At 38.7% G+C, this 26,809-nt stretch overlaps 2 protein-coding genes across 4 annotated transcripts in view; both read right to left on the bottom strand.

Moving 5' to 3' along the window:
* Positions 1-1,057: 1,057 nt before the first annotated feature.
* On the bottom strand, positions 1,058-15,586 carry GJD4 (gap junction protein delta 4). The gene is made up of 2 exons (XM_064637373.1): positions 7,167-15,586; positions 1,058-3,093 (listed from the first exon to the last, which is right to left on the bottom strand). The coding sequence occupies exons 1-2, from the start codon at positions 7,228-7,230 to the stop codon at positions 1,907-1,909; spliced, it is 1,251 nt and encodes a 416-aa protein (XP_064493443.1). The 5' UTR covers positions 7,231-15,586; the 3' UTR covers positions 1,058-1,906.
* Positions 15,587-21,422: 5,836 nt separating this feature from the next.
* Positions 21,423-26,809, bottom strand: part of CCNY (cyclin Y) — a 121,454-nt gene continuing 116,067 nt past the window's right edge. For all 3 annotated transcript variants that reach the window (XM_064637388.1, XM_064637404.1, XM_064637396.1), the window contains one exon: positions 21,423-24,393. In XM_064637388.1, the coding sequence (XP_064493458.1) occupies positions 24,277-24,393 (117 nt within the window). In that variant the 3' untranslated portion in view covers positions 21,423-24,276. The remainder of the gene's footprint in view (positions 24,394-26,809) is intronic.

The following is a 26,809-nucleotide window of genomic DNA, read 5'->3' as shown; positions in this document are numbered from 1 at the left end:
ATGAGGCAAACTGTCTTAAAGATTTCTCTACCCCTAGGAGAGAAAAGGAAGAATGTGAAAGCTGTTGTCCCTTCATATTCTGCATAGAGGAGCCAGCCATTGAACTATTACAGAAATAATAAGTTCACAACAGACAGAACAAGATTAGATCTGTATCTGGTCTAAACAGTGTCATAGCTGCTCCAGCTCCAAGAGGTATCTACAAATACCTGTTCCTGACACCCTCTGAATAATCCATTTTATAAGACACTACCACTAGTACATTTCTCTGAGTACATGCTCCTACATATCCACTCCCACTGATGATCTGCAGGTATATGCAACCTTCAACCCCCACTGACTTGTAGCTGAAAGAAAATTCATCTCACGCACTGCTGTGCTTCACTGCTGGACCACGCTTATGTAAATGCAACAGAATTAACACTGAAGGAGAGCACAAAGCATGACTAATAAATTCTTCTTCTGTGACTCACTCAGTTTTGATATATTTTCAAATTATTAGCATTAGAAGTCTGTCAGACAAAGAGGGCAAGCACTCTGATATAGACATTGCCACTATATCCTTCTTTCAGGGTAGAAATCATTTTCCCTAAACCCAGGTATGAGATAATCATATTGTGGGAGAAACAGGTATATCTAGAAAGTGACTCATCTTACCTTCAGAAATGCCTAAAACAGGTCAGGTGACTCATTCTCACTTTCTGAAATTAAGAGCCCAGTGTGACTATTTCAGACTGAGAGAGGTGACACCTTGTAGACATGTCAGTGGCACATCTACATTAGGGCACAGTCAGTAGAGCCAGGGCACGAACACCGCTGCTCAGTGCCAGCTGCTGGAGCTCTGACACCCTTCTGGCTTGCTCCTCCTAGCTGTATCCTGAGCAATTCTTGATTGCAGGACCTTGCTCAACAGCTAATCTGGATGCAGCCACTCCATTCTGGAGATGATTGTAGTTCACAGAATCAGAGATTGGTTTGGGTTGGAAAGAAGCTTTAAAATCATGTAGTTCCAACCCCTCTGCTGTGGGCAGGGACACCTTCAACTAGATCAGGTTTCTCAGAGCTCCATCCAACCTGATCTTGAACACTTCCAGGGCCATCAAAAGCTTCTCTGGGCAACCTGTTCCAGCGCCTCACCACCCTCACAGTAAAGAGTTTCTTCCTTATACATAATCTAAATATACCCTACTTCAGTTTGAAGGCATTCCCCCTTGTCCTATCATTACAAGCCCTTGTGAAAAGTTCCTCTCCATCTTTCCTGTGGGCCCCTCTAGGTACTGGAAGGTGCTATAGTTGAATAACTCAGACATGGTCAGACTGCCAGCTGACATCAGCATCAGAGAAAGGTACTGCCATGGTGTTGCTACATAGGAGAGGTGACGCTTTCAAGAAATAAGATGTTTTTACACATCAACACTTTGCTACAAAACAAGTATTTTTATTTTATTCATAGTCTAGTCTTTTTGTTTGAAAATCCTTTCTTAGAGTGGGCTTTGAGAATTTAGTATGAGAAGATAAATTAAGTTTTTGACAGTAGACAGTATACAACTATGTTTAAAAGTCATGTCTTTCCTAAGCTCGATCTTTTGCAATAAAACTAGGTTAGGGTAAACAAGTGTTCACACATGCTCCTGGAAAACCAGGTCAGATACATCAGCGACAGTCTACAGCTTTTTAAAGTCACTCACACTCAGAAAACCATAAAAATGTTACATTTTCCAAAGAACACTTCATTAATGTAATATCCTTCAAACTCTTATCCAAAGTTTTTGCTTCTTTGTCAATGGAGCATAGTAGAGTATCGCTGCAGCATAACCACAGCAAGGGGATTCAGCTGAAACTCCCTGAAGCCTCCTCAGTGATGCAATGATTTGTGAAGGTCACAGGGTAGTGTTCACTCTGGGCTCTATACCCATTCTGACTTCTTTGACCTCAAGCAACTAGTATTGCTATAATTTGATTGTGCATCAAGGTTTTTTAGCTCAGCTGAAGGGTAGAATTCTAAAATGTTGCTCTGAACTGCAGAGGAAGAAACTCCAAGGGGACAGTTGATCTGAGGTCTCAAAACCAGGGCAGTCTCTTCAACAAAATCTTGCTGAAATCTCGGTCTCCCTTGCCTGCATGTAGTTCCTTGCTGGTCACTAGCACACAAGGGTTCTTCAGTGCTATCTTGCTTAACAGCAAGATCTCCTGATACACAGCATTTGTTGCTGGTGCTGTTAAGGTTAGGGCTGGCAGTTTGCTGAGGGACAGCTTCAGAATGAAGAACAGCCTCTTCTTCCTCATCAGAGAGAAGTGAGCAGCAGCCATCACTGGTCTGGCAGCTATTTGATACTGGGCAGTCTTCATTTTGAGGTGGAGGAGAGCTTCTGTGCTGTAGTGGGGGAAGATTTAAAATGCACTCCTTCTCTATGCAGAGGTTTGCCAGCAGCTTGTTCTTTTGGCTTCTTGCTGTCATTCTCCGGAGAGCACAGACAAGATCTGCAAGGCTGAGCACAAAGGACAGGCTGCTGACTCCCCAGATGAAAATCATCATGATGGATTTCTCAGTGGGCCGGGAGATATAACAGTCAACTGTGCTTGTGCAAGGTGAATGGTAGCAGGAAAAGCGCTCAGGAACAAAGAATCCAAAAAGAAAATACTGCGCAGCTGCAAAGGCAGCCTCAAGTAGGGTCCTAAAACAGAGATGAACTGTATATGCCCCAGAAAAATTAAGGACACTTAGGTTCTCTTCATCACACTCTACTCTATTGTCAACAGCATTTCTACAGAGCTCCTTCATGTCTTTGGGGCTTGATAAACTCTTATTTCCTTTGCATCCATGCACCAGACAGTGCATTCTTACAAGGTACATAGCCACCTTGTGCAAAACATAAATGCTGAATGCAGCATAAGGTAGCAGGATGGACACAGTCTGAATGAGCCAGAATCTGAAGTGAGATACGGGAGAGAACAAGTCATAGCAAACGTTGGAGCATCCTGGTTGCAAGGTGTTGCAGACAAAGCGCTCCTGCTCATCTTGGTAGAGGGGATAGCCTGCCAACACTACCACTGCCATTCGCAGCAGAATTATTAACATTAGCCAGATCTTTCCTAGAAGAGAAGAAAAGGTATGAAAAAGAGTCAGAGCACTGAAAAGGAAGGCAGGTAATGTAGTGATGCTCTTTCTATACACAAGATATTTGAAGAAATAGCCTCTGTAATCAGTCTCCCATCTTAGCAGGTCCTCTTTGGCTTTGTTTTGACTGAGACTGAAACACATGTGAAAATGTGTAGCTGACACATTCAATAATCTTCATCTTGACTTCACAATGTAGGAGTTTAACATACAATAAGCCATGTCAACCAAAACCTAATGAAAACACTCTGAACATGTCCAAATCTGATAAAAAAAAATTCAAAATTGAGTTAACAATTTCACTTAAAGTTTTTCACTTGCTGTTGGGTTCCTACCCCTGCACTTGAATCTTTTCCTATTTCAATAATATAGGTCAGTGTGAATAAGGCACTGAATAAGACACAATAATATAAGACAGTGTGAAACTCATCTAGATACAAAAGACTGTTCTTGGTTTTGGCCATGAAATTGCATGTAAAGGTTACTACGGCCAACAAAATCTCTCTGTATGGTATTTACTAGCAAGCTAATAATAAGTTATTATTATTTTTATTATTAGCAAACTCATGCAAAATGTTCTACAAATGTACATTTGTGTGTGCACACGTGTACCCCAGTCATCGCCCTCTATTGCTTCTTTGGTTGCCCCATCTTCATCATGTCTTCCAACCTTCATTCACCTTGGTGTGCAGCTTTTCTCCATTCAGACCAAAAGCTCCCTTCTGTCTTGATATTGACACCAAGTGAAGTCTCACAAGTTCAGCATTTTCATACATTGCTTACTTCACCTTTCCCTGAATTCTCTCATGTAATTGCTGTGGTAGGGCTTAGCCTCACCCAGCTTTGGTTGGAAAGATCAGGCCTTATCCTTATTCCATTACTCTAAGAGCAGTGAAGGATCAGGCGCTGGTACAATACTTATCATACCTTCTGAACGAGACCGTATTATTCATGATAGTTTCTTGGAGGATATTTGGATGGGGTAGATCTTTCTCAAATTTTTTTTGTAAACTTACAAACACTGCTATATTACTGTCAAATTTATTTAATTTAAAAAAAGAGGAGGGAAGGGGAGGGGACAGAAAGAAAAAGAAAAGGAAAAGAAAAGGAAAGGGAAAAGGAAAGGGAAAAGGAAAGGGAAAGGGAAAGGGAAAGGGAAAGGGAAAGGGAAAGGGAAAGGGAAAGGGAAAGGGAAAGGGAAAGGGAAAGGGAAAGGGAAAGGGAAAGGGAAAGGGATAGGGAAAGGGATAGGGAAAGGGATAGGGAAAGGGATAGGGAAAGGGAAGGGAAGGGAAGGGAAGGGAAGGGAAGGGAAGGGAAGGGAAGGGAAGGGAAGGGAAGGGAAGGGAAGGGAAGGGAAGGGAAGGGAAGGGAAGGGAAGGGAAGGGAAGGGAAGGGAAGGGAAGGGAAGGGAAGGGAAGGGAAGGGAAGGGAAGGGAAGGGAAGGGAAAAGAGAAAAGAGAAAAGAGAAAAGAGAAAAGAGAGAAAGAGAAAAGAGAAAAGAGAAAAGAGAAAAGAGGAAAAGAGAAAAGAGAAAAGAGAAAAAGAGAGAAAGAGAAAAGAGAAAAGAGAAAAGAGAAAAGAGAAAAGAGAAAAGAAAGAGAAAAGAGAAAAGAGAAAAGAGAAAAGAGAAAGAAAAGAGAAAAAAAAGAGAAAAAAGAGAAAAGAGAAAATATAAAAGAAAATAAAAGAAAATAAGAAAAGAAAAGAAAAGAAAAAGAAAAAGAAAAGAAAAGAAAAGAAAAGAAAAGAAAAGAAAAGAAAAGAAAAGAAAAGAAAAGAAAAGAAAAGAAAAGAAAAGAAAAGAAAAGAAAAGAAAAGAAAAGGAAAGGAAAGGAAAGGAAAGGAAAGGAAAGGAAAGGAAAGGAAAGGAAAGGAAAGGAAAGGAAAGGAAAGGAAAGGAAAGGAAAGGAAAGGAAAGGAAAGGAAAGGAAAGGAAAGGAAAGAAAAGAAAAGAAAAGAAAAGAAAAGAAAAGAAAAGAAAAGAAAAGAAAAGAAAAGAAAAGAAAAGAAAAGAAAAGAAAAGAAAAGAAAAGAAAAGAAAAGAAAATCCATGTCAGGGGGGTTGGAACTAGATGATCTTTAAGGTCCTTCCAGCCCAAACCGTTCTATGATTCAATGAAAATCTAAATTCTTTTCCTGGGCAGGATAGGAAGGCATAAATATATACTGTTGTATTGTCAAAGCCTAAAAATACATTCTGTACAAACACATAGAAAAATTCAACATCTGAAGTTTTTAAGTTTCCTTTTGAGTCCTGTCACTAGTTACCTACATACTTTTGAAAAAGGAAAAAAGTCCACTTGGGAAAAAAAAAGAGGAAAAAAACAACAGAGTGATAAGATTAAGTGTGTACTTTAAAGAATGGTTAAGACAACATTTGTAACCACAGGCAGACAAACAGCAAATTCAGTGACTAAAGAGAAGCATATTATATGGAATTAATGGCTGAGAAATGCACTGAAAACTTCAAGTCATTAATGCACATCTCACATGTACACAAGGTTTTGAAGGCAGTCTGTGAAATAGCACCGAATACACACTATAAAGACTTTTTAAAAATCCAGATCACAAAGCCTTTTACCTATAAAATATAGAATTATTTGTAGGTATTGTCTTGAAGAATTTTCTTTTGTATTTCCCATGCAGCTATTTCCCAATAGTTGGTGTAAACTTTAAATATTCAGATATATCCACAAAATTGTGTGATACCTATTATTGTACTGAACATATAGTTCAAGTGCCCCACAAAAACCATTTGTGGCCAGTAGACTAATTATGGTCTAGAACAGTAAGACTGTAATGGAAAACCAGCTGGAAAAAGGTTAAGGATATATAAGGTTTATGAGAGATCATCAGAGAAACCTGACGCGCTTGGCAAAATAATATATTATCTAACCATAAATAAATTGAGGCCTTTCCATTTTATCTTTAATTACATGAACCTTAGTGGTGGTTTTGCCATGTTTCCAGCTTCCTGCGTTTTGCTGGCAGGATGTGCTGTTGCTCACTTTTCGACATAGTGTGGGTCAATAGAAAACACCAGCTCTCCAGAATCAGGAAGCCATGTTTCATCCTTAGGTAGCACTTTTTCCCTACGAGGACCTCAAAGTGTTTGAAGCACATTAGTTAATTAAGCTCAAAATACTACATGCTATTTCACTATCAATTTTTAATTAGAACATGTACAAGAGGGAGTGCTGCTTAAGAAAAATCAATGGCTCCTTAGGAAGTAGTTTAGTATGACATACATTTGAGAGATAACCCCTCCACGCATCACCTTCCCTAAAGACTCAATCTTGATTAAACATACAAGAACAAGCCCCTCCGCTGCCCCTGCGGGGACTTAGTTGGATGTTCCCTGCAATGCACAACACAAACTACAACTACTGGCCACAGCTGGAGGCTGAGGGTCTTTGAAAGGCCCTTGAAAGTTTTTCTCTGGCACATACTTTGCTCAAAGTAGCCCATTAAAGAGGAACAGCACCCTACTTATATAAGAAGGGTAAAAAAAAATAAACAGTCAACTGTTAGCTGAGGAAAAAAAACAACTGTATTTTGCTTTGTTTTGCCTTTTTTTAAAATGCATATGATCTTTATTTGTTTATAAAGAATAAAGTGTTGGTAATTAATCACAAGAGTAGTAAACCACAAACTTCTCCCTGTAGAAGAGGTTTTTTCCCTTCTTTCATTTGTTTTAATCCATCACTAAAGCTATTGTATATATTTTACCATTCACTTTATGTGGTATAAGGTGTTACTTCTGTCTGTTTTCACCATGATCCCTACTTCCTGATGATTGGAAGCTCTGGTATCAAGAAGATGCCAGAATATTTTGCATAAAGTTCAGGAAATATATCAGAGAGGGAGCAGTAATCTGTTTAACAAGAAAAGAAATACATTAACCTCTTAGGTATCAAGATAACAACTTACTCTAAGAATCGAAGAACCATAGCTAGAAATTAAAGTTGATTATCAGTAGGACAATTGTGTGGCTTCAGGATATGAAGCAGCAAAAGAAAGAAGATATCTCTTTTAAAGTACTTACCTACAACAGTCACATTATAGTTAAGTGTGACAATCAAAAATCCCAGCGAGTCCCAGCGCTCCATGCTCGAACAGGCTCAGAACACTCCCAGCTCTTGATGTCCTACCAATTTTGTCATTTCCAAAGGAGGCTAGAACTAGACAGGGAAGAAAGAGGGGGAGGAAAAGAGGAAGAAGGAAAAAAAAAAAAAAAAGGAAGGAATTTTTGTTAAGGATCAAAGATGGAAATCAGAAACCCAGCCACAACAATGTATCGATGAAGGATTATTTTGATGATTTGAACAGGACTGTTAGATTTGAATGTCGGAATATATCTTCTTAAGGCTTTAACAGTTTGTCTTGCAAAAGCTCTAGCTTGTCAGATCCAATTGCTCCTACCTCTTGTGTGGATCCTCTGTCCAGACAACTGCAAGTAGACAAACAACAACAGGAGTGATCTCTGCCATTGTAGACTATTCTTACCCTCCTGGGGCATACCAGCCTCCTGGCATTGCTGAGATATTTCAGTGGTGAAAGACAGGGAGAGAGGAAAAAATAGCATAGACCAGAAAATAACGGAGACCTCTCTGTCTCCCCCCAAGAATTGCTGATGAATAATGGAAGGAAAGGGGGTAGAAAAGGGTGAGCATCCCTGTGTTTGAAAGGCAATTTCAGTTCACTGAAAGCTATCCCATTGCAATTTCCCAAAACCATTTTGTTTCTAAATCACAGCCTTCCTGACAGAACACCATGGCCCTGTCAATCAGAGCCACACCAAATTTTCCTCTGTGTGCTGAGCTAGGCAACAGGCTGAGCCTCCCTGCTGGCACGACATAATACAGGGGAAGCTTTAAAAAAATAAACCCAAGGGTGTGGCTGGTTTTCAAGATGCCTCAAGTTGCTTACTTTTAATTTATATCAGTTCTTTCTGCTGAAACTGCTTGGTACTCTGGACATCACTCAAAAGATCCTAGGGCTACCTGACCAGCATTCTGAAACCCCAGCAGTCCCTCAGCAGTCATGGAGTGAGCTTCCCCCTTGGAGCAGGATGCCTGCAGGGTCAGCAGTCCTTGAGTGCAAGGTGCAACTCCACAGCATGTCCTTGACACTTTGTGACTGTGCTGTACACCAGGGAAAAAGCAGGGATGAAATAAGACTCTCAGCGTTTCTTTACTCACCCCACTGCACCAAATTCCCTTAGGGAAAGTTATCTACCACTATCTTCCACTAGCTATGGGATTGTTCCACTAACAACGGGATGTTACTCTGTCCTTTTTAATCTGTGCTGTGAGAGGGGCAAACATAATGTGGACACTTAGTCAGGAAATAGTATCACTCACTAGAAACACAGCTGAAGAAGGAGTCTGTGTGTGATACAGCAAGGGAGAAAAGTGATGTCATGACATGCTGACACCTGTAGGGTGCCGATAGCTCAGGCACAGGCAAGGTGAGTTGGCTCAGAGCAAGGTGTATGGTGATACTGCATGACTTATGGGCTCTGTGACTAGGCTAAGCTTTATAACTGATCACATCTTACCTGGATAAAAGGTAAAACGAATAGTTTAATGAAGTAAAATATATCTGTACAAAGACCTTCTCCCCAGCTCTCTGCTCACAGACCTTGCAAAGCCTTGGCAGAACACACTGCGGATCCTTTCTGTAGTAAGCCCCATCCCAAGGAAACCCTAAAAGTGGGATGTGAAAGGATGGCCCTTAAAAACACTTTATCCATTATCTGTGTAAAGAGATTTTTAATTGCAGTAGTAAAAAAAAAAAGTTTTCTTGGTTTCAGAATTGATTTATGCAAAATATTTGCCAACCAACCATTTCTTCTGTTACCAAGTTTTATTTATGGTGTTTGATGACGGCTTTAGCTTCACTTCCCCTCACACACACCCCCAACTCACCCTTTTTTTTATTTTTTCCTTTTTTTTGTGTTCCCTCCTGAGATATGTGTGTGTGAGGAGTATGGGAAGAAGGGAAAGCTGTAGGAAAGGAAAAAGACGCAAATGGACAAGATATAAATTATCCTGAGATACGAAGGTATTCCTGGTTAAACATCCTTTGTCAAAAATAAAGTCAGGAATGCCAAGATGGTGGCAGGATATGAATGCTCAGCAGCTGCATCCACACAATAGACTATAAATTGTCTCTGACAATATTGCCAGTTAAAATATCCTTGCTCGTTGTTGCTGTGAGACCTCTACCATTTGTGTAACAGGGATAACAGTTAGGAATTTAAGCCTCCAAACTGTTGCCTGTGGAACTATACCAGTCAAAAACATCTGATATCCCATGGCATGGATGTCCTGAGATAGGATGGCCCATTTTCTTCTAAAAGAAAGCAAGAACCTTTCAGACTCACAGTGCAGCCCTAGCTTAGGTCAGAAAGCCTGAATTCTATTTTAGCTTTTCCAGACAACTTTAGCCTTTTTCTTTTAGCTTTTCTAGATAGCTCATATCTTACTTGAATCCAAAATTTCTCCTTTCTATGGTGTGTCCTCTACCCAAGTCCCTGTCATCAGTCCCAACTTGGGGCTCCAGGCAGATGTGGTTGTTATAAAATGTTTGGTCTCCATAAAACAACAGGCTTTAGTTTCTTCATCCCTTGGCTCAGCACTATCTTTCAGTTCCCATCTGAAGATATTCACCATACAATTCCCCTTGTTTACTATTTATCTGTAGCTGTTTCTTGTAGTCCATTTGTCTGTAAAGACTGTAAGGAAATAGGGAGAGCAATATTACAGACATGGATGAAATAGCAGAGGGACTCCAGCTCCACAGTGCCACCAGTTGGTTTGGCACCATCTTCCACATCAGAGGACAGGCACATGTTGCACAGCCCCATCCCTCCACCCATGCTCCAATACTAGAATCTCACAGACAACTCTTCCCAGGCTTTAAAGTTGTCAAACGTGTGAACTTCCACCGGATTCTAATTAAACAAGAGAGGCAGGTAGAAAACACTGAAATGGTTTTGGGTAAAGTTAAACTTTGAAATCCAGCAGTATCTTATCATATCTGAATTTAGGAGGAGCCCTAAAAGCCACTGGAAAGATTTCAGAGACCAACAACGAAACATAAGAAGATGCAATTAAATCTATTTTAAAATTCACAACTGCTGTCCACATTTCTGACCCCTTAACACAGATCTAAGGCTTGATCCTGCAAAAATTTAACAGGTGTGATTCTATCATCGTGAACGACGCACTGAAACATTCTGGAACTGGAACTGCACCTCACTGCAGTGTGGACCTCTGTCACACCCCTAAGCTTAGGCCTGCCTTACTTGGCACAAAGCCCAGCAAAGACACTTCAGCTAGACTTTGGTTCAGAATGATATCCAGAGGTAAGGTACAACCAGCTTGAAGCCTCTTCAGGGCTTCCCAATCCAGGATCAAATCAGTCACCTGAAGGATTCCCCAATCTACATCACACATCAAAAAAACCCCCAGAAACTAGAAACTAGAGTCCTCTGGCATAGCAAATCCCAACCACATCTGTCTTATCCAGTCCATACCTACAATAATGACACAAGTGGGAGTTACTAAGGGAGACTGCACCCTACAAAGCAACTGACAATGAAGCAACCTCCCTCTTCCAGTTTAATTAAAGGTGAGGCAAAACGGGCCAGCATAGCAGCTTCCCTTATACAGAAAGGGATCTGACATTTTAGTCCAGGTTCTTTAGCAGATTATTATTTAAGAAATAAAAAACATAGATGCATATCTAATATTTTAGAGTCTATTTTTAAAATCTATTTAGAATTTTTCTAACTAGAAAAATTAGTGATGTACTAGTAAATGATGTATTATTGACAAATCTTGTAGTAAAACTAGGTCTTCTGAAGGTGATCTGTAAATTTGTTGGGGGGGGGAATCTATTTGCAAGGGACAGTAAACAGTAAATGGCAATTTATCTTAATGGCCTTATTTTTAAAATTAGAGAAATACAGTAGAAGGGGGAGAGAAAGAAACAAGCTGGACATGAAGGATAGAGAAGTAGTAGGAAAAGCTGTCCAGAATAAATGCTCTTTTTAAGACACATAGTACATACACCTGTCAATCTTCAGAGCACACAAATAGTGAAGGAGCCAGCACAGCATGGAAAGCCCCTGCTTTACACAGGCACACGGAGGACTGCACACTTGCATTTCCTGGGACCTCTGTCCAGCTGCCCCTCGGATATCCCTGCAGGAGTACGTTTGAAAGCATCATCTCTCCAAAACAGCCATCGTAGCTACACAGAGATGGAGAAAGCAAGAACATTATAACTCCAGCTGTAGGGCTCTAGAGCCTACACACACTGAGGTAGGGGAGAGGTGAGTGTTTTACATCATGAACTCTTCAGTGGAGAGCTTAAACAACGTGCTCCTACTCCCTTCACTGCTCCACTTCTAACCCCTCAGTCCCCGGAGGTGGCGCAGCTCAGGGCAAGGAAAGGAAACTTTCAATGAACTCCCATTCCTCTTCCCATTCCCTTTCTGTCTGCCTTCCGCTCCCAGGAAGGAGCTACAAACACACATGCTCAGATATATATAAATGCCTATGGGTTTATATGCTTGTGTCTGAAACAGTCCAGAAAGACCTCCAGAACAGTGAAGTTCAGCTCATTTTTAACTGTTCATATTGATTGGATTCAATCTTGTGACTTCCACAGTAGCTCAGTCATCTCAGATACATAAGCCTGGTACTTGTAGTGCCTCACATGTGTCGTGATGTCTCATTCTTCCTCTACTAATTTAGTCAGTCTAAAAAAAGACTATGTTTTACTGCATGCTCTTAAGGATTTAGACCATTCTCTTACTTTGTCTCAACCAGAGCCCCTTACTATAAATATTTGAAGGTTCAGAAAGGTTTCTAAAGGGAACCTGCTTCTAAGACGACAACAAATGGAAAAAGCAGACTTTCTTCAGACTTTGGTTCAGCAACATCAAAGCTATTCAGCCAAGAATTTTGAACATTTCAAGACTGCTCCGAAGGAAAATTAAGTAATGGGAAATATTTTCTCATTCAGGAGCTCAGGGCCAATTTCTTCAAAAGTATTTAATTTACTAAGTAGTAAAAGTACAAAATGAGTCCATGGGATTTTCAAAAGCATATTATTAATATCTGCTTAACTCCCACTGAAATAGGTAGCTACATGAATACATTACATTATTACTGAAATTTGCTCTGCTGTAACTGAAAAAAAATCTTGCATAACAGAGGTTCCAGCTATTTTTTAAATTTTGCACTTAGCATTTGACACTGAGTTTTACACCTACCTTTTTTCACAGTGCAAATGCAAATCTGAAGGTTTGGAAAGTTTAAGGATCATATATTTTATGACAATGCTGGTGATTTCATGTTGAATTAGTGCCCAACATCTGGCTCTTCATTGAGTTCTTCCCTCAATCAGGTCCACACATAGCAATGTTGAGGCAATAAGCACAGTGTGCCGAGATCATGGAAATTGTTTAAACAAGAAAAATGCCTTAAGTAATTGGGAAACAAATTTCATAATAAACAGAGGATGGCAATTATATCTTTGGCTCACCATGCTTTAAATTTAATACTTATGTGCTATTGCTTCTAAGTATGAATATTGCTAGGGCTGTGGAGAGCAAATAGATCCCTATTCGCAACATAGACAACAAAAGGGGTTACTGTGTCGGTTCTGGATTTCAGCAAATAAATCTGTCATCTTAGATTTAACCTACAGGCAGCTACTGTAGAATTAAAATAAGAGTTCTTTACACCTTCTTGTATTTCATGGCTGATCATTTTAAGAAACAAACCCCATACTGTTGTCTATTGTTACTGAACACAGACACTGCTTTTTCTTTCACCATGGACAGATGCATTGTAACTACATGGTCATTAAACCAAGTCCTGGGCACCATGGGGAAAAGGCTAAACTAACACAGAAATGAAAGAAGGGAGCTGAAAAGAGAAATGGTATTTTTTCCCCACTTTATTTCACATACAGTTTAAACTTCAGGAACCACTGCATGCAGTACCAACCATGGATTTCTTCTCTGTGAAGAAATGTCATTTTCAAGTCAAATTCAGGAGTCAAAAGGTATATTCTTTTAAATCTCACTTGCATATTGAAAATATGGCTTTAAATAAATAAAAAAGCTGCATCTTGTGCATAATAAAGTCCTCATCCAGAAGAGTATTTCTGTCTAAAAAGAATGTGTACTTTTATCATACTGTTTCATAATGAGAAACTTTGATCTTCAGCTGTGTTTAACGAACAACAAAGCGAAAATCTATTATTCCTCATAGTTGCTACTCACAAGTTACTAGAGGAAAAAAAAATATTTTTGCATCAATATCATGATGTACAACTTATGTATGTGGATCTGGTTATAGGATATCATTTATAGGACAATACATAATTCAGTTTTTACACCTCATCTTGATTTTATGAGGTTTGTTTTGACCTTAAATCATGACCTGTTAACAGTCTGTTTATTAAAGTTTAATGTGACTCTGTAAAAAGTCCTTTAAACCAAGTTCACATAGGCAAACCTTCACAACATAAGGAAAAAATGCCCAAACTTTTATTTCAGGATTTGAATTTTGCACCCCCCCTTCCAAACCTTTGCTTTACAATTACAGCCCTACAATGCTAGCTGCCTACAGTTTCCATGATTTCTGCTTTGTTTTCTTCCAAAAGCATTTTTTAATAATCATTGCTAAAAAGCTCGAAACATAGTTGGCAGTACACAAGGAGTTCCTTTGTTAAATTGCAACAGTATTCATACTCTATGTATTCTACCAACCAGGATTTTTCATTTTAAAGAGAAGAGCAACATAAACTTCAGCTTCATAGCTCAGTCCTTAATAAAATGAATAGCACTTCAATACATGACTCTCATCCATGCATTTGAAAATTTTTACCATAATCTCAAAATATGGACCTGAAGGATTTATTCTGATGGTTTAGAGAGCAAAAGAAAACAGACAAGAGTGGAGTTCCCCACAGGACCCATCCCCAAGGCAGGCTGCAGCTGGGAACCCACCAGCACTCCTTGCTACTCTGGAGCAGCTCCCAACATTGTCCAGAGGCAGGGAAATCTCACGTGATAAATACAGATATCAGCAAATGTCATACTGGGGTCAAAGGGCAGAAAGCATAGGGAGAATCTGGTAGGAGGAAGGCAAACCACTGCATAAATGTACAAGAACACCAATTCAGATCCTGCTTGTTTTTAAACAGTTTGAGTCTGTTTTCCATGAAACAGGAGGGATTACTGATTATGCTCCATTTACTCACCACTCATACAGCACTGTAAGTCTTTCTGTTGCCTGTGCTGCTGGCACAAAGACTAAACTACCTCACATTTCTAAACTTGCTCTTCTTAAGCTTTGTTCCAAAGGTAGTTCCCCCCAAGACCTGAGAAACATCTCCAGCCAACCAGGTTTTGCCTCAGCAAAATCTTTCAGATCACCTGGGTAAAGTGAGCCCACTCCAAGATATCAGATAGCTTCCACTGAAAATTCTTTCAGTACCAATAACAGAAATGAAATTTCATTACTATGGCAAGGGAAGAATGCAGCACACAAAGACAAAACAGGACCATTAGCTCAGTCTTTCTGCCTCCTCTGCATTATGACAGATACTTTGCCATTTCAATTGAAACTACAAAATTGCTACCAATTACTGTGTTCCTGACACTATTAAAAACTGTACTAATTCTTTTAACTGGCCACAGATATTTATGGATATATTCTCTGTGACCTACATTGTTCCTCCTAACTAATGGTACTATTTCAGTTTCTCTATTTTTTTCCTTATTTGTTACATTTTGCTGCTTTTTTTTTTGCTACCTTCATTCCCCTTTATGGGAAAAAAATATTTAAGACATCCTAAAACTCTTATGAAACACCTGAAAAAACAATTGTTTAAGTACATTAACCCACACAATTTGCCAATGATGTTTTCATTTCTGGGGAATCAATCCTATAAATCCCAAAGAGAATCATGGTATGTGATATACCTGCATTCATGAATATAACTGTATTCTCTCATGCACACGACAAATGAAGTTATGTCATGTTTATGTATATCTACAATGACTGAACTTCCCTTCAATAACAAAATCAATTTATATGCAAAAATATAGATTTTGAAATGTTATAGCACCTTACATCTTTGAAAATCAGCATGAGTTTTTCAGGACATGTTTAATCTGCATTCCCCCATAGCAATACTGTGGTTTCTCCACACTTAGTCAGGAAGATAAAGGGTTTGACTTTATTGTTACAGCTACTCATATATTGACTCACCCTCCCTTCAGTGGTTTGTGGCAGAATCCCCCAGATGCCTATTTCTGATCTGCAGGAATTCCTGTCCCAGGTTGCAATGCTTGGAAGTAGGCAATGGCAATTTTCGGCTCAAGTAAGGTGCCCCCTTACCCTTCCTTCCTATGTTCAGCAATTATATGATTCATCCCTCTAACACTGATGAAACAACCCTGAGTACCTAACAGTGCCTTGGGTGAGCTCGGTGTTTTGGGTCAGCTCTGCCTCTGCTCTTGGGGCAGGTGGTTGTTACACAGTTGTAAATGATGAGACTTCCATCTTCTCTGGTCACTGATTTAATGCACAAAGCCCACTATATGCACTGTTGAACTATCTGCAGATTAATCAAAGAAACAGGTCAGGCTGGATGGGGCCTTGAGCAACCTGGACTAGTGGAAGGTGTCTCTGCACATGGCAGGGGTTTTGGAGCTAGATGACCTTTACAGTTCCTTTCCAATCCAAACCATTCTAAGATTCTGTGATTCTATGAAAACCCACCGGCTACCAATCCTGCTCTGCTCTGAAAAGCAAAAGAAAAGATTTTGCAATTTCTGATGTAGCCTCCAAATTCCATGTTACCAATCTAACACTAAGAGCAGCATTGCTGCCAATGCAAAAGTCAGCTACTGAAGCAGGGAGGAGACTCAATTAGGTCTGCATAAAAATGCCAAGAGCTCTGGCCAGCATGCAGGTCCTGAGACCTGGCACAGCCCATGGTGACAGGTACAGCACAGGAGGAGGCCAGGCAAGATGGGGAGGCCAATGCATCAGATGGATGCAGAGCTGCAAATCTGTGTTAGGTTAGAGATGTACTGGGGCTGCCCAACCATACAGACCCAATTTCACTTCACTGTGTTGTGTACATAAACTGGTAACACAAACCAGCATGGATCTGCAGAATTTGATGATTTCAATGCCCAGGAGTGGCAGCTCAGCCTTCAGGCTGCAAGGACGAGGGTAAGAAATCTGTGTTGTGGCCACCATGGGAACCTTGACCTCCTCACCTGCTTCCTCGGCCTCGGTGCTGCCTCAGCCCTTTTCCCCCACTCCCCTGCTTATTATAACTCCCCATGTTATATTGCATTTCAGCCCAACTTCCCTGCAAGTGTATCTCAGGTCTTATAAAGTGTTGACAGGGTTGGGGTTTTCTGTTCAAATCCTGAGCAATCCTGCATTCAGGAGAACACAGGACATTTGGCAACAGATGCTGAAACTTTTTGTAAGGACACTTTATGAAGAAAAAAAGCTGAGGGAGACAGATTAGAGTCTGCTGAAGAAATCAAAGTCACAGTTTTCTTCTGTTCCCTGTGCCCTCAATCCTCTGAATCTCTGAGTTTATACTGAAAGTATTGGAAACTTGTAAAATTTCTTACAAATATTGGTGATTTGTAAAATGTTCATTGTTCATGTAACACGATGAAGGGCAGGGCCAAAACCTGCAATCTTGTATCATTGAATTTACCTATTCTTAGTAATTCACAGAATCCAGATAAATGCATTTCTCAGGGGGACAAACAACAGGTTCAAATGACATTTAAAATAATTGGTTTTTCTATTAGGAAATGCCACAGAAATTCCTTATCTGATACAATTAAAACCAAAAATAAAGGCTCGCATGCACATTCCCATACTGAATTGTCATGGAAAATTTAGCTCAAGCCTGAAATTACAAAAAAAAATCCAAAATGGAAAAATTAAGATGCTGATTTTCAATCTATGTATTTCATAGAAAATTTAAAACTGACTTCTTGCCCTGGTTTCTTTGTCTAGAAGAAAGTTGCTTTATAAAAGTTAAAATGAAAATATTGCAGCTGGGTATCAGACATCTAAGCACACAGATCCAGCTAACACGTGGTTTAGCTATCTGCATGCTTTAAGGGGCAGAACAACTTTGTTCTGCCACATGCCAGCGAAACAGAGCAGAACAAAAAAAGCCTTTCTGATGTACCGCAATGACAGGTCACCACAGAAAAGCAATGATTTCATGGTCTAGATTTCTCACAGGTCAGAAACACTGACAGTGTTTTCACTGAGATTCATTATTAAATGGGGAAGCAGAAGAATCAGGCCAGTCCTTTGTTCACTGAAGCTCAGTGTCAGGGTGACATGACCGTAATTTCTCTACATGAATTCAGTACTGTGCCTTTATGCTTTGTAATATTTATTTCTGAATAAATACTTCAGCTGAAGGAATAATTGATCCAAAGTCTTAAATCCAAGCAGAACTGGGCAAAGACTTTACCTGACAGTATTCAGAAGGATCAAGATACACCCAACTATTTTCCTAGGTTACAAGAACCATTCCTCTAGTTTCTCAAAGGACAGATTTAGAATAGGTGCCCTATAAAAGACTGCTAGAGTACACATTCAAACTGTGGACTCATTCCTACGGTAAAATGTAAGATACAAACCTGTTGTCAGTAATAAGCAAGTTAAATATTTAATAGTACAAATGCTGGTGGTGATTGAGACATTTAAACCATTTTCACTTCTGTGTAAAGCAACTACATAAATAAGTTGGAAGATAATTTTCCCTCTCTGTTCAAAACTATGCTATGGATAATGCAGAATTACTTAACTACAGTGGACTTGGGTTTGGGTTGTTTTTATTTGGGGAGGTATTGTCTACAATTTTTCTCACCCTCCCACCCTGTGACTTCAAAAGTGTCACTGACAGGTATTGGAAAGTGTCACAAACAGGAGACTCTCTTTACCCCTCTCTTTACCCAACATTCATAGCAAAGAAGCCCCACAGCAGCACCACGTTATACTCTGCAGCTTTTGTTCTTAACAGGAGCTCTTCTACCTTGTCTTTATTTTTTTTTGGTAAAGTCTACTCCAAATATTACTGATCATATTCTAGTAGTTGACAAAGTGTACTAAGCTTTTGCCTACGCAGGATGACCTTTTCCTGTGAAGCCACAAAAGGAACAGGATCCTTTTATGTAAGTAAGGTGACCGCCAATACTTTCCAAACACTGCTAGATTGTGTATCAACACCAAGACAGTTCTGCCTTCTAATGCATGATGTTCATGCATGTCCATCATGTTATCTGGTGTATGCATGTTACAAGTTCTTCTGTGCCATTTTGCTCAGTACAGTCTAGTCTTCCTCCTCCTGGGATCTATGGCAAAACAATCTGCATATCCTGTCCCATTGAAGGAAGACAATAATTCCTTAAGTTCTTTACCCAAGAAATTAAACATCATCACACTACTTCAGGTACATTTCCCCATCTTTATTTCCTGGATTATTTTAAAACAATGCACACCTAGTTGTGCCTCATAACCCTTCTAGCACATCAATCCCCATCTTTTTGGCCTTTCCTTTTTCTACAGAAGAATGCTTCACTTGCCTGAAATACTGAACAAAAGTATATGGCCACAAGATGATCTGTATTGTTTCAATATAAGACAGCAAGTGTACCACAGCTGCCAGTTCCCAAGATACTGTTTCCATGGAGAATAATTTGTATTACCATCTAAAATAAAGGCGCAGGAAAACCCAGAGGCAGTGAAGCAAGAAAACATGCAGGGAAGAATTAGCTCTAGATTTAAGCATACCGTGGAATTCTTAGGTGAAGGTGATGTCTTACTCTAATGCCTGTTTAGTTAAGCCCTCATGAGTAAGTCTTCATCTGCTTTTTGAGGATTCACTTCACTGCCAGTGAATTCAAAGGGGTGGCAGTGCTAGTTCCAGAGATTTTCCAGCTTCAAAGTTCTACTGCATTAGTTACCACAGCATCCCAGCCTGTGTCAGAGATGCAAGGAAAAAAGGTCTGAAACTAAATTATGTAAGTACATTAAGTAAATTATGTAAGTACATTGTGAAATTGTATTTCACAATATACAATTTCTGACATTTTGTTGTCATTTGATGCTCTCCATCTTATAGAGACCATTGACACCTTCCTAAACCATCTATCTATAGGGACCATTGACATCTTCCCAAAAGATACTGCCCAGAGCCTTGAGTGAGCTTTACAAACTCTTTACAGCGATTCTGGACAACTCATAGAGGAAACACAGGTATTTTGTCACCTATCACCACACCAAGGAGCTTGCTTAGAATATCATCACCAAAGAATATCTCCAGCTGTAAGAGTTAATAGCCTCTGCTGATAATGCTGAAACATATGGTATAAAGGGCATGAAAAAACAACTCTCTTTTTTCACAATAAATTGCATCAGACCAACTATTCTAGAAGGAACAAAAGAAATGCAGTGTACCTGTACTGCTCTGTCACCTGCCTTTCTTCAATCTGCCATCCTGTTGGCCTCTTTCTTTAATGGGAAAAGTCCAATGATCCAGGCCAGGCAACAGAAGTAAACTCAAGCAAGGCTTTCTTGGCTGTAATCATCATATCATACAAAGGCTTGAGTTGTTACAGATCATCTAGTTCCAATTCCCCCACCAAGGGCAGGGACATCTTCCACTAGATCCGGCTGCTCAGGGCTTCATCCAACCTGGCCTTGAAAACTGCCAGGGATGGGGCATCCACAACTTCTCTGGGCAACCTGTTCTAGTATCTCACTGCCCTCAATGCATTCAGTCATTTTCAAGCAGTGGTTCTGCAATTCATCAGTTACTTTTTGTGGATTCTTGTAAGAAGATCCAGAAAAGCAGGTTCACACACACAATTAAACAATCCTTTTCAGCATCTAATCTATGTCTGCTATTGATTCCTTACAATCAGCAGCTTTTCTTCTAAAATCTTGTTTCCCTTTTTAAAGCACTTTCTCCAAACACTGGTTGCCACGTATTTTCAATCATTACCTTCAGTTTATGCAAATCAAAGTCTCATCAGTTCTGTGGTTTCTTCAAGGTGGAGTTCAGTTGAAGAGAAAAAAAGAAAAAACCCTCAGCAGAAAGACATAAAGACACTTACTGCACTTTGGGTGGAGATACATTCCCATGTGCATCTAGGTTGCACTCACATAGGTATGTTTGTGTTTATATTTGAGTTGGTTCCTCAGAACCTGTTAGAGACACTAAATGACAACTCCACTGCAGAGTAGGCAAATGTTGTCAACAACTGTCAATTCAAGTGAAAAAAATAAAATTCTGATTACAGAAAAATGCATTTGCAACAGAAGTGAGGAAAGTGCTAAAAGCTAGGTTGAGTGAATTCCATATGAAGACCTAATAGGAGCAGAGAGCAATATGAGTCTGCAGTGGATGTGCAGCACTTCAATTAGGAGTTTAAACATGTCGTTGCAAAATGCAATGTTCATTACTAACCAAGGATGACTGTAAATAATTTGCTGCTTCAGTTGTTAAGATTTGAGGGGTTTTTTTCTGCCCTTTCAGTTCCTACATCCCTTCCCACATACTGTTATTTTTATATATAGCCAACACTACCAGATGTCATTTTGTCATCTGCCACCATTACGCCATCACCCTTTTCTGATGAGGTTTTTGCTACTTCTAATCTTTATATTATAGTTAAGGTTTCTGTCATTGGGAAAGCTGGTAAGTAGAGAAAGAGGTGTTAAAAAACAAAGTCTTAGTTCAGCGTCCATAAATGTAAACAGTAACTAAGCCATATATGCTGATCTCTCTCTCTCTCACAAAAAAAAACCCAAACCCAAACAAAAAACAATTACTGAAAAGGATACCATTACTTTGCTATCAGGATTTTGTATGTTTTTAGCAAAAGAAAACGTATATCATTTGAAAGACTGATTGGGTTTGTGGCAGGTGGAAATAGGTGATCTGGCTGTTTTATTCTTGTATTTTATCCCATGACTCCAGTGCTCTCAAGTCCCAGGGAACAGTGTCTGTCAGAATGATATATATCACTGACAAACAATAAAATATGAACAGCAAATCAAATATAAACAAGTCTGCAGATGGAAAGAGGAATTAGGGAAACATCTCTGGGCTGCATACAGATGCAATATTGATCCAATTACCAATGCATAAATGACCAAACAAGTGGCCCACTGGCTCAACATATAAAAATAATTCATTAAGACAATGATGCTTGAAGGGACAGGTTTATTATATCTCCCACACCTTTTCATTTCTGAGCCGGTGACCAAAGCAATAATGAAAACCTTTATCCAGAAAACATTTACAGCAAAACACAATGTATTTGTGCTGTTAATTAAAATGCTATATTGTTCTCCCTTCTCACATCCAGGGTGGTTCTCTAACTTTGCAATGGCATTTCCCACACAGTAATGCTTAAAAAACTACACTAAACACAACATAATCCTAAATAATAATTCTTTTTTAATAACCTGGTATAGAATACCTTGCAAACAAAAGACACTCATTCAGATTTAATGACAGGTACTGTATTTTTGGCAACCCTGGAACAAACCAAAGAAAAAGCAAAGAATTATTCTATAACCATGAGGGAAAGAAACATCCATCTAAATGTAGAGGATTCATATGGCAAAACTAAAGAAAAAATCCACACTTACAGCAGATTTTTTTTTTAATTCTTAGTGCAAGAAACATAACCAAGTTAATCACAGAGTCAGTACTAATTAAGAATATGGAAAATTCTCCTATACAGAGGTAGAGTCCAGTGCACAAGGCTAAAACGATATTCAATAGTCTAAACAAGACTGAGCCAGGTTTTACGGAATCCACTTTTTAAAGTATCAGACTGTATGTACATACATACAATAAATAGACTATACAATCTTTAAAGTAGTTTAATAAACTTCACAAAAATTATAGTAGATGCATTGATATCTTTACATAATCCAAAGTTCGTATCTCTATCACCCAGAAATGGATAAAACCAATATTCCTGATATCAAGTTAAATGGAAAATAGTTTAGCAAAGTGTTGATAAATCAAAATATTTTACATATTTTTAAAGCCTAAATTTATGCTTATAAAGGATGAATTTCAAATGCTCTGAAAATGTTCCTTTTGATACTATCTGTAAAGAGGTTTCAAATGCTGTAATTTGTTATAAACACTTGCCTTACATTCCATGTTCAAGGGAAAAATGGACTTGGATACTCACAGTTCTGATGCATTGGCACAACAAGAAGTGACGAGAATTAGATTATTTTAAAGGCCCAAAGGACACCAGGAGAATTTATGGATGAAACCTTCATGTCTCAAACTACATAAATCACATTAGAGAGTTAACAGAAAACTGTTTGGTTTTACTACTTCAAACCTGTCCGTGCCTTTCCGCCCGGAGGCACCTGATTAGCATCGCTCTGGGAGTCAAATGTGCATCTCTGGGCCCCCAGGTTTGCTACAAGCCCATAGGGCTTAACAAAACAAACATGGAATCTTTTATGGGTAACAACAGTAGTGCATAAATCAGGGACGTCTGTTGCCATTCATTTCAGTGATAGTCACAAGGAAAGGATTTCAGGGAACTGAGAGCTTTCCGCTGTATCTTTCTAAACTGTGCAAAAAAAATTGGGAAAAAAAAAATCACCCTGGGGCATTACGAAGCAAATATGCTTCTACTGACAAGTTATTTTCTACAAAAGGTTCTTTCAATTGCCAAGGGGGCAACAGCCACAGTAAAGAGGGAAATAGTAACAACAGTAAGAGCTTAATAATCAGAGTTGGAAATTATGTTCACAGTTCGGTTACTTTTAATTTCTATAAGCACCTACACTGAAAAACATGAGGGTTTGTATTTTAGCTTCCAAATCAAATCTCCTTGTGACAAATACCTTGTTAAGATTTCCATTCTGCTCTTCTACAGGCCTTCTCATTAGAACAATTTTTTTTATTATTTTTTATTTTATACAAACAGACTCACTTTGATTTAAAGTAAACATATAAAAATTGAGAATATTGCTTGCAACAATGGACCTGGAGGTGAAGGAATGAACTAGTCAGGCCATACAAAAAAAAAATCTCCCTCAAAATGAATGAATTCTGCTAAACTTCTAATGCTATGAAAATCTGCAAAAAGGATCACAAGATCTGTTGCAAATTTCAGAGATTTGGCCCAAGTCTCATCATCATCATCTCAAGACTTTAACAACTGTATCTTTATATTACGGAAAAATAAATGATTCCAAGAACTCAGGAAGGCACACACACCCAAGTATACTATAAATAAAATACATCATGAAATTACTAAGATCTTCTGATCCCTGTACACACTTTTGGTTCAGCACTATGGTCAAGTTCTCTCTTTTGAAATACAATAAAAGGCATACAAGAAATGTAACATATGCATAATAATTAAGAAGAATAATGCTAATAAGACAGCTTACAGAGAAAAGTGCAGTGAAAAAAACCCAATGCTATTTATCCAGGGGCTTGTGCTACTGTAAATACAGACTTTGTATTTCCTGCTGTGCAAGGGGAAGAATTTATCCTGGGAAGCAGCGATGAGGAATGCAAAAAAACCCAACAACAACAACAACAAAAAAGATATTAAGAGAAATCTTTAAGATGGAAATCTCCCAACTTCTTCTCCTCTAGTGCACAGTCATCTGACTACATGGTTTATTTTCATGCTGCCATTTCCCTTCATGAGTACAGTATAGTAGAAAATGGCACAGTTCTTAAATATTTTTCTGCCTCTACTTCATTTTTTTGTTTCTTCTTTCAAGCACCTGATTTGCTGTTTCCTCATAAAAAGTGTAAAGCTGTTAGTGAAAGTGAGAAAAAAATTGTTGCTCATCATCTCTCCCGAACACGGATTTCTCCACTTCTCCTTCCTGTAGGTTTTCGCTCGTGTGCTACACAATGGGGAGGCACTGTAAAGGCAGCTTGACAGATTTAAAAATAAAAAAATCGAAAGTCTTTTTTCTTTATCCCCCCGCCCCCAGCCCACTCTGAAAAAAATGGATGGATGAAACAGTACGTCCGTAGGAATATTCCAGTCTCCTCTGTTAGGAGATAATCGCAGGGGACCATCTAACCACAGTCAGATTGTCAGCACTGACTGACCGTTTCTTTGCAGCTTTCCTGAAGTCCTTGTATTTATCTTCACACAAGCGAGAAATGGCCTGTAAAAGATGAAAAAACCCTCAGTTGCATTGCCCACAGCTGTACAGGTAAAGTAAGGCTAAAAGCAGATTCCTGCATACAGGTAGAATTACAAGAAGTCACTTCATTAAGCAAAACACATGAAGGAGCTTCTCCCCAAACCCTCCCTCTCAGTTCATTAGTCTTAAAAGAAAGACTTGCATTGCCCCACACTTTTGAAGGACTCAGAGAGCATATCCCAAGCCTTTTCTTTTCAGGTTAACCATCACAAATCTCACTGAGGGAGCTGACAATGCTTATCCACTGCTACAAGGCAACTGATATATAGCACTTCATCGGTGAAAAATTGCAGAAAACTTAATAAAACAATTGTAGAATATGTAAGCATATTTGGAGAATTTATAAAGAGGATGGCTCTTAATTTTTTTATTTTCTAAAAAGTTTCATAGTGATTTTTTTTCTCTACTGAGAAATGCTCTAGCAGAACACTTGCCCTGCTTTGTTTCCAGAGCTAATATTTATTTGCCTTTCGGAAGCAGGTGGTGATTTCTGTGTGATCAGGCTATCCTACATAGTGCCAGAGGAAAATGTAACTCATATTCGGAATACTTTAATTTGCATTACAAATACACAGCAATTTTAAAGCCTTTTAAAGAAAGAGACAAACATTATTCAAGCACTGACTCCTTTTATACTATACTGGATTTAATGTTTTATGTTTCTCCTACTGTTTTTAGTGAAGTCTAAAACAAGTATTTATGATGGACCTCACATGCATAAATATACTGTGCCCTAAAACAGCCTGTCTATTAGAGTTCACATGGTTGGGACAGGCTATGGTTGGCATCAGTAGAGATGTCATCTCTGCTGATCAAACACGCAGAACTGCAGAGAAAGCTCACTGCAAGGAGTACTCAAGGTCAAATTAAAAAATAAGATGAACTAAAGCAGTATTTTTATTTACTCAGGAATGGTTTCAAGTGGTATCTCAAGATAAGATGTTTAATAAAAAGTACTGTACAAACAAAACCAGTACAAGTGTTTGATTATAAAACAAGGCATTACAAATAATTAAACAGCCTGACTCTATGGATCATCATTTTCTTTCTCGATCTTTATTTCTACAGCACAGTGAGTTGTAGCAGTGAAGAGTCCTTTAATTTTAATAGTCCTGCAAAAACCAGAGGCAGGTATGACAGAAGCACACAATTCACATCTGAGAGCAAGGTCACCTAATGCTTTGGTCAAGCCAGCCAGAAAACATTATTAAATTAAAAAATAAAACAAAACTAAACAAACAAACAAAAACTCCAAAACCACACACACAAAAAAACCCAAACCTCAAACCAATAAAAACTACCACCACCACTAAGAGACCAGTTTCTACTTTTCAGTTGAAAACTGAATTTCCTTTTAATAAGACTACTCTTGAACACAGTTTTCTTTCATGGTGCACATGAAGAGAACAAGAGAATAAAATAACACAAATACTCCTATTGCCTTTTAGACCATAATTTAACTAACTTAAAACTGTTTAATAACATTTTATTTAATTTAACCAGGAACTTAATGGACTAAGAGTTTATGCAATTCAACCAGATTTAAAATTCAATAGGTCAAAAGTGTTTATTCATGAAATAATGTCCCAAGGTATGGCTTGACAGACAGGTACACTGAGGTGGAACTCAGCTTCTTTTTGCTGCCAAATCAGACTACTACTTTAGGCATCAAACAGTCAGAGAAGGTAATCACTTCAAAATTGCCTGCTTCACAGGAAAATTTCTGTTCTGGGACTTGGTCAGACAAAACGAAATTTTGCTTGGAAGTATTTAATATTTTGCATCTCTAGGCTATGCTGATTAATCGTATGGATAAGAAACACAGTGACTCCCACTTAAAGCACTTCTGAACCTAAAGGTGCCTTTTCATTTGCAAGTAATTTACAGAATTGACATTTGGAGGCTATTGGGCAAGGTAGTTAATCAACTTTAGAGTAACATATGGGGAAATAAGACAAAAGCAGAAAACTGTAAATATTTATTATTGTCTTTCAGTTAAAATATATCCAGATAGTTTATAAACACCTTTCTGTCATCTGATTTCTGCTGCTTTTATCGCTAGGAAAAAAATAATTTTTGACAGTTGCAAGGGACCATTTCTCATATGAAATCAAAACATTATTTAAAACAGCAACATTATTCCATCAAGTGAAATTTTGTTGGAATTGAGTGAAATATATGTAATCAGCTAGAATGAATACATATATATTCTTCCATTATATACATATACACAGAACTAAAGTCAGTTCCTCCACTGAGTTATGTGAATCTAGATGAGAATTTGTCACTGGAGAAGGGGACAAGCAAGGTGAAAGAAGGTGGGAGAATGGCAGTAGTAGTAGTAGTAGTAGTTGTAGTTGTAGCAATCAGTAGTAGT

Source organism: Pseudopipra pipra, chromosome 1, assembly GCF_036250125.1.
Source record: "Pseudopipra pipra isolate bDixPip1 chromosome 1, bDixPip1.hap1, whole genome shotgun sequence".
Classification (NCBI taxonomy): domain Eukaryota; kingdom Metazoa; phylum Chordata; class Aves; order Passeriformes; family Pipridae; genus Pseudopipra; species Pseudopipra pipra.
Note: the sequence above shows the minus strand (reverse complement) of the source record. Positions and strands in the feature narration are given on the sequence as shown.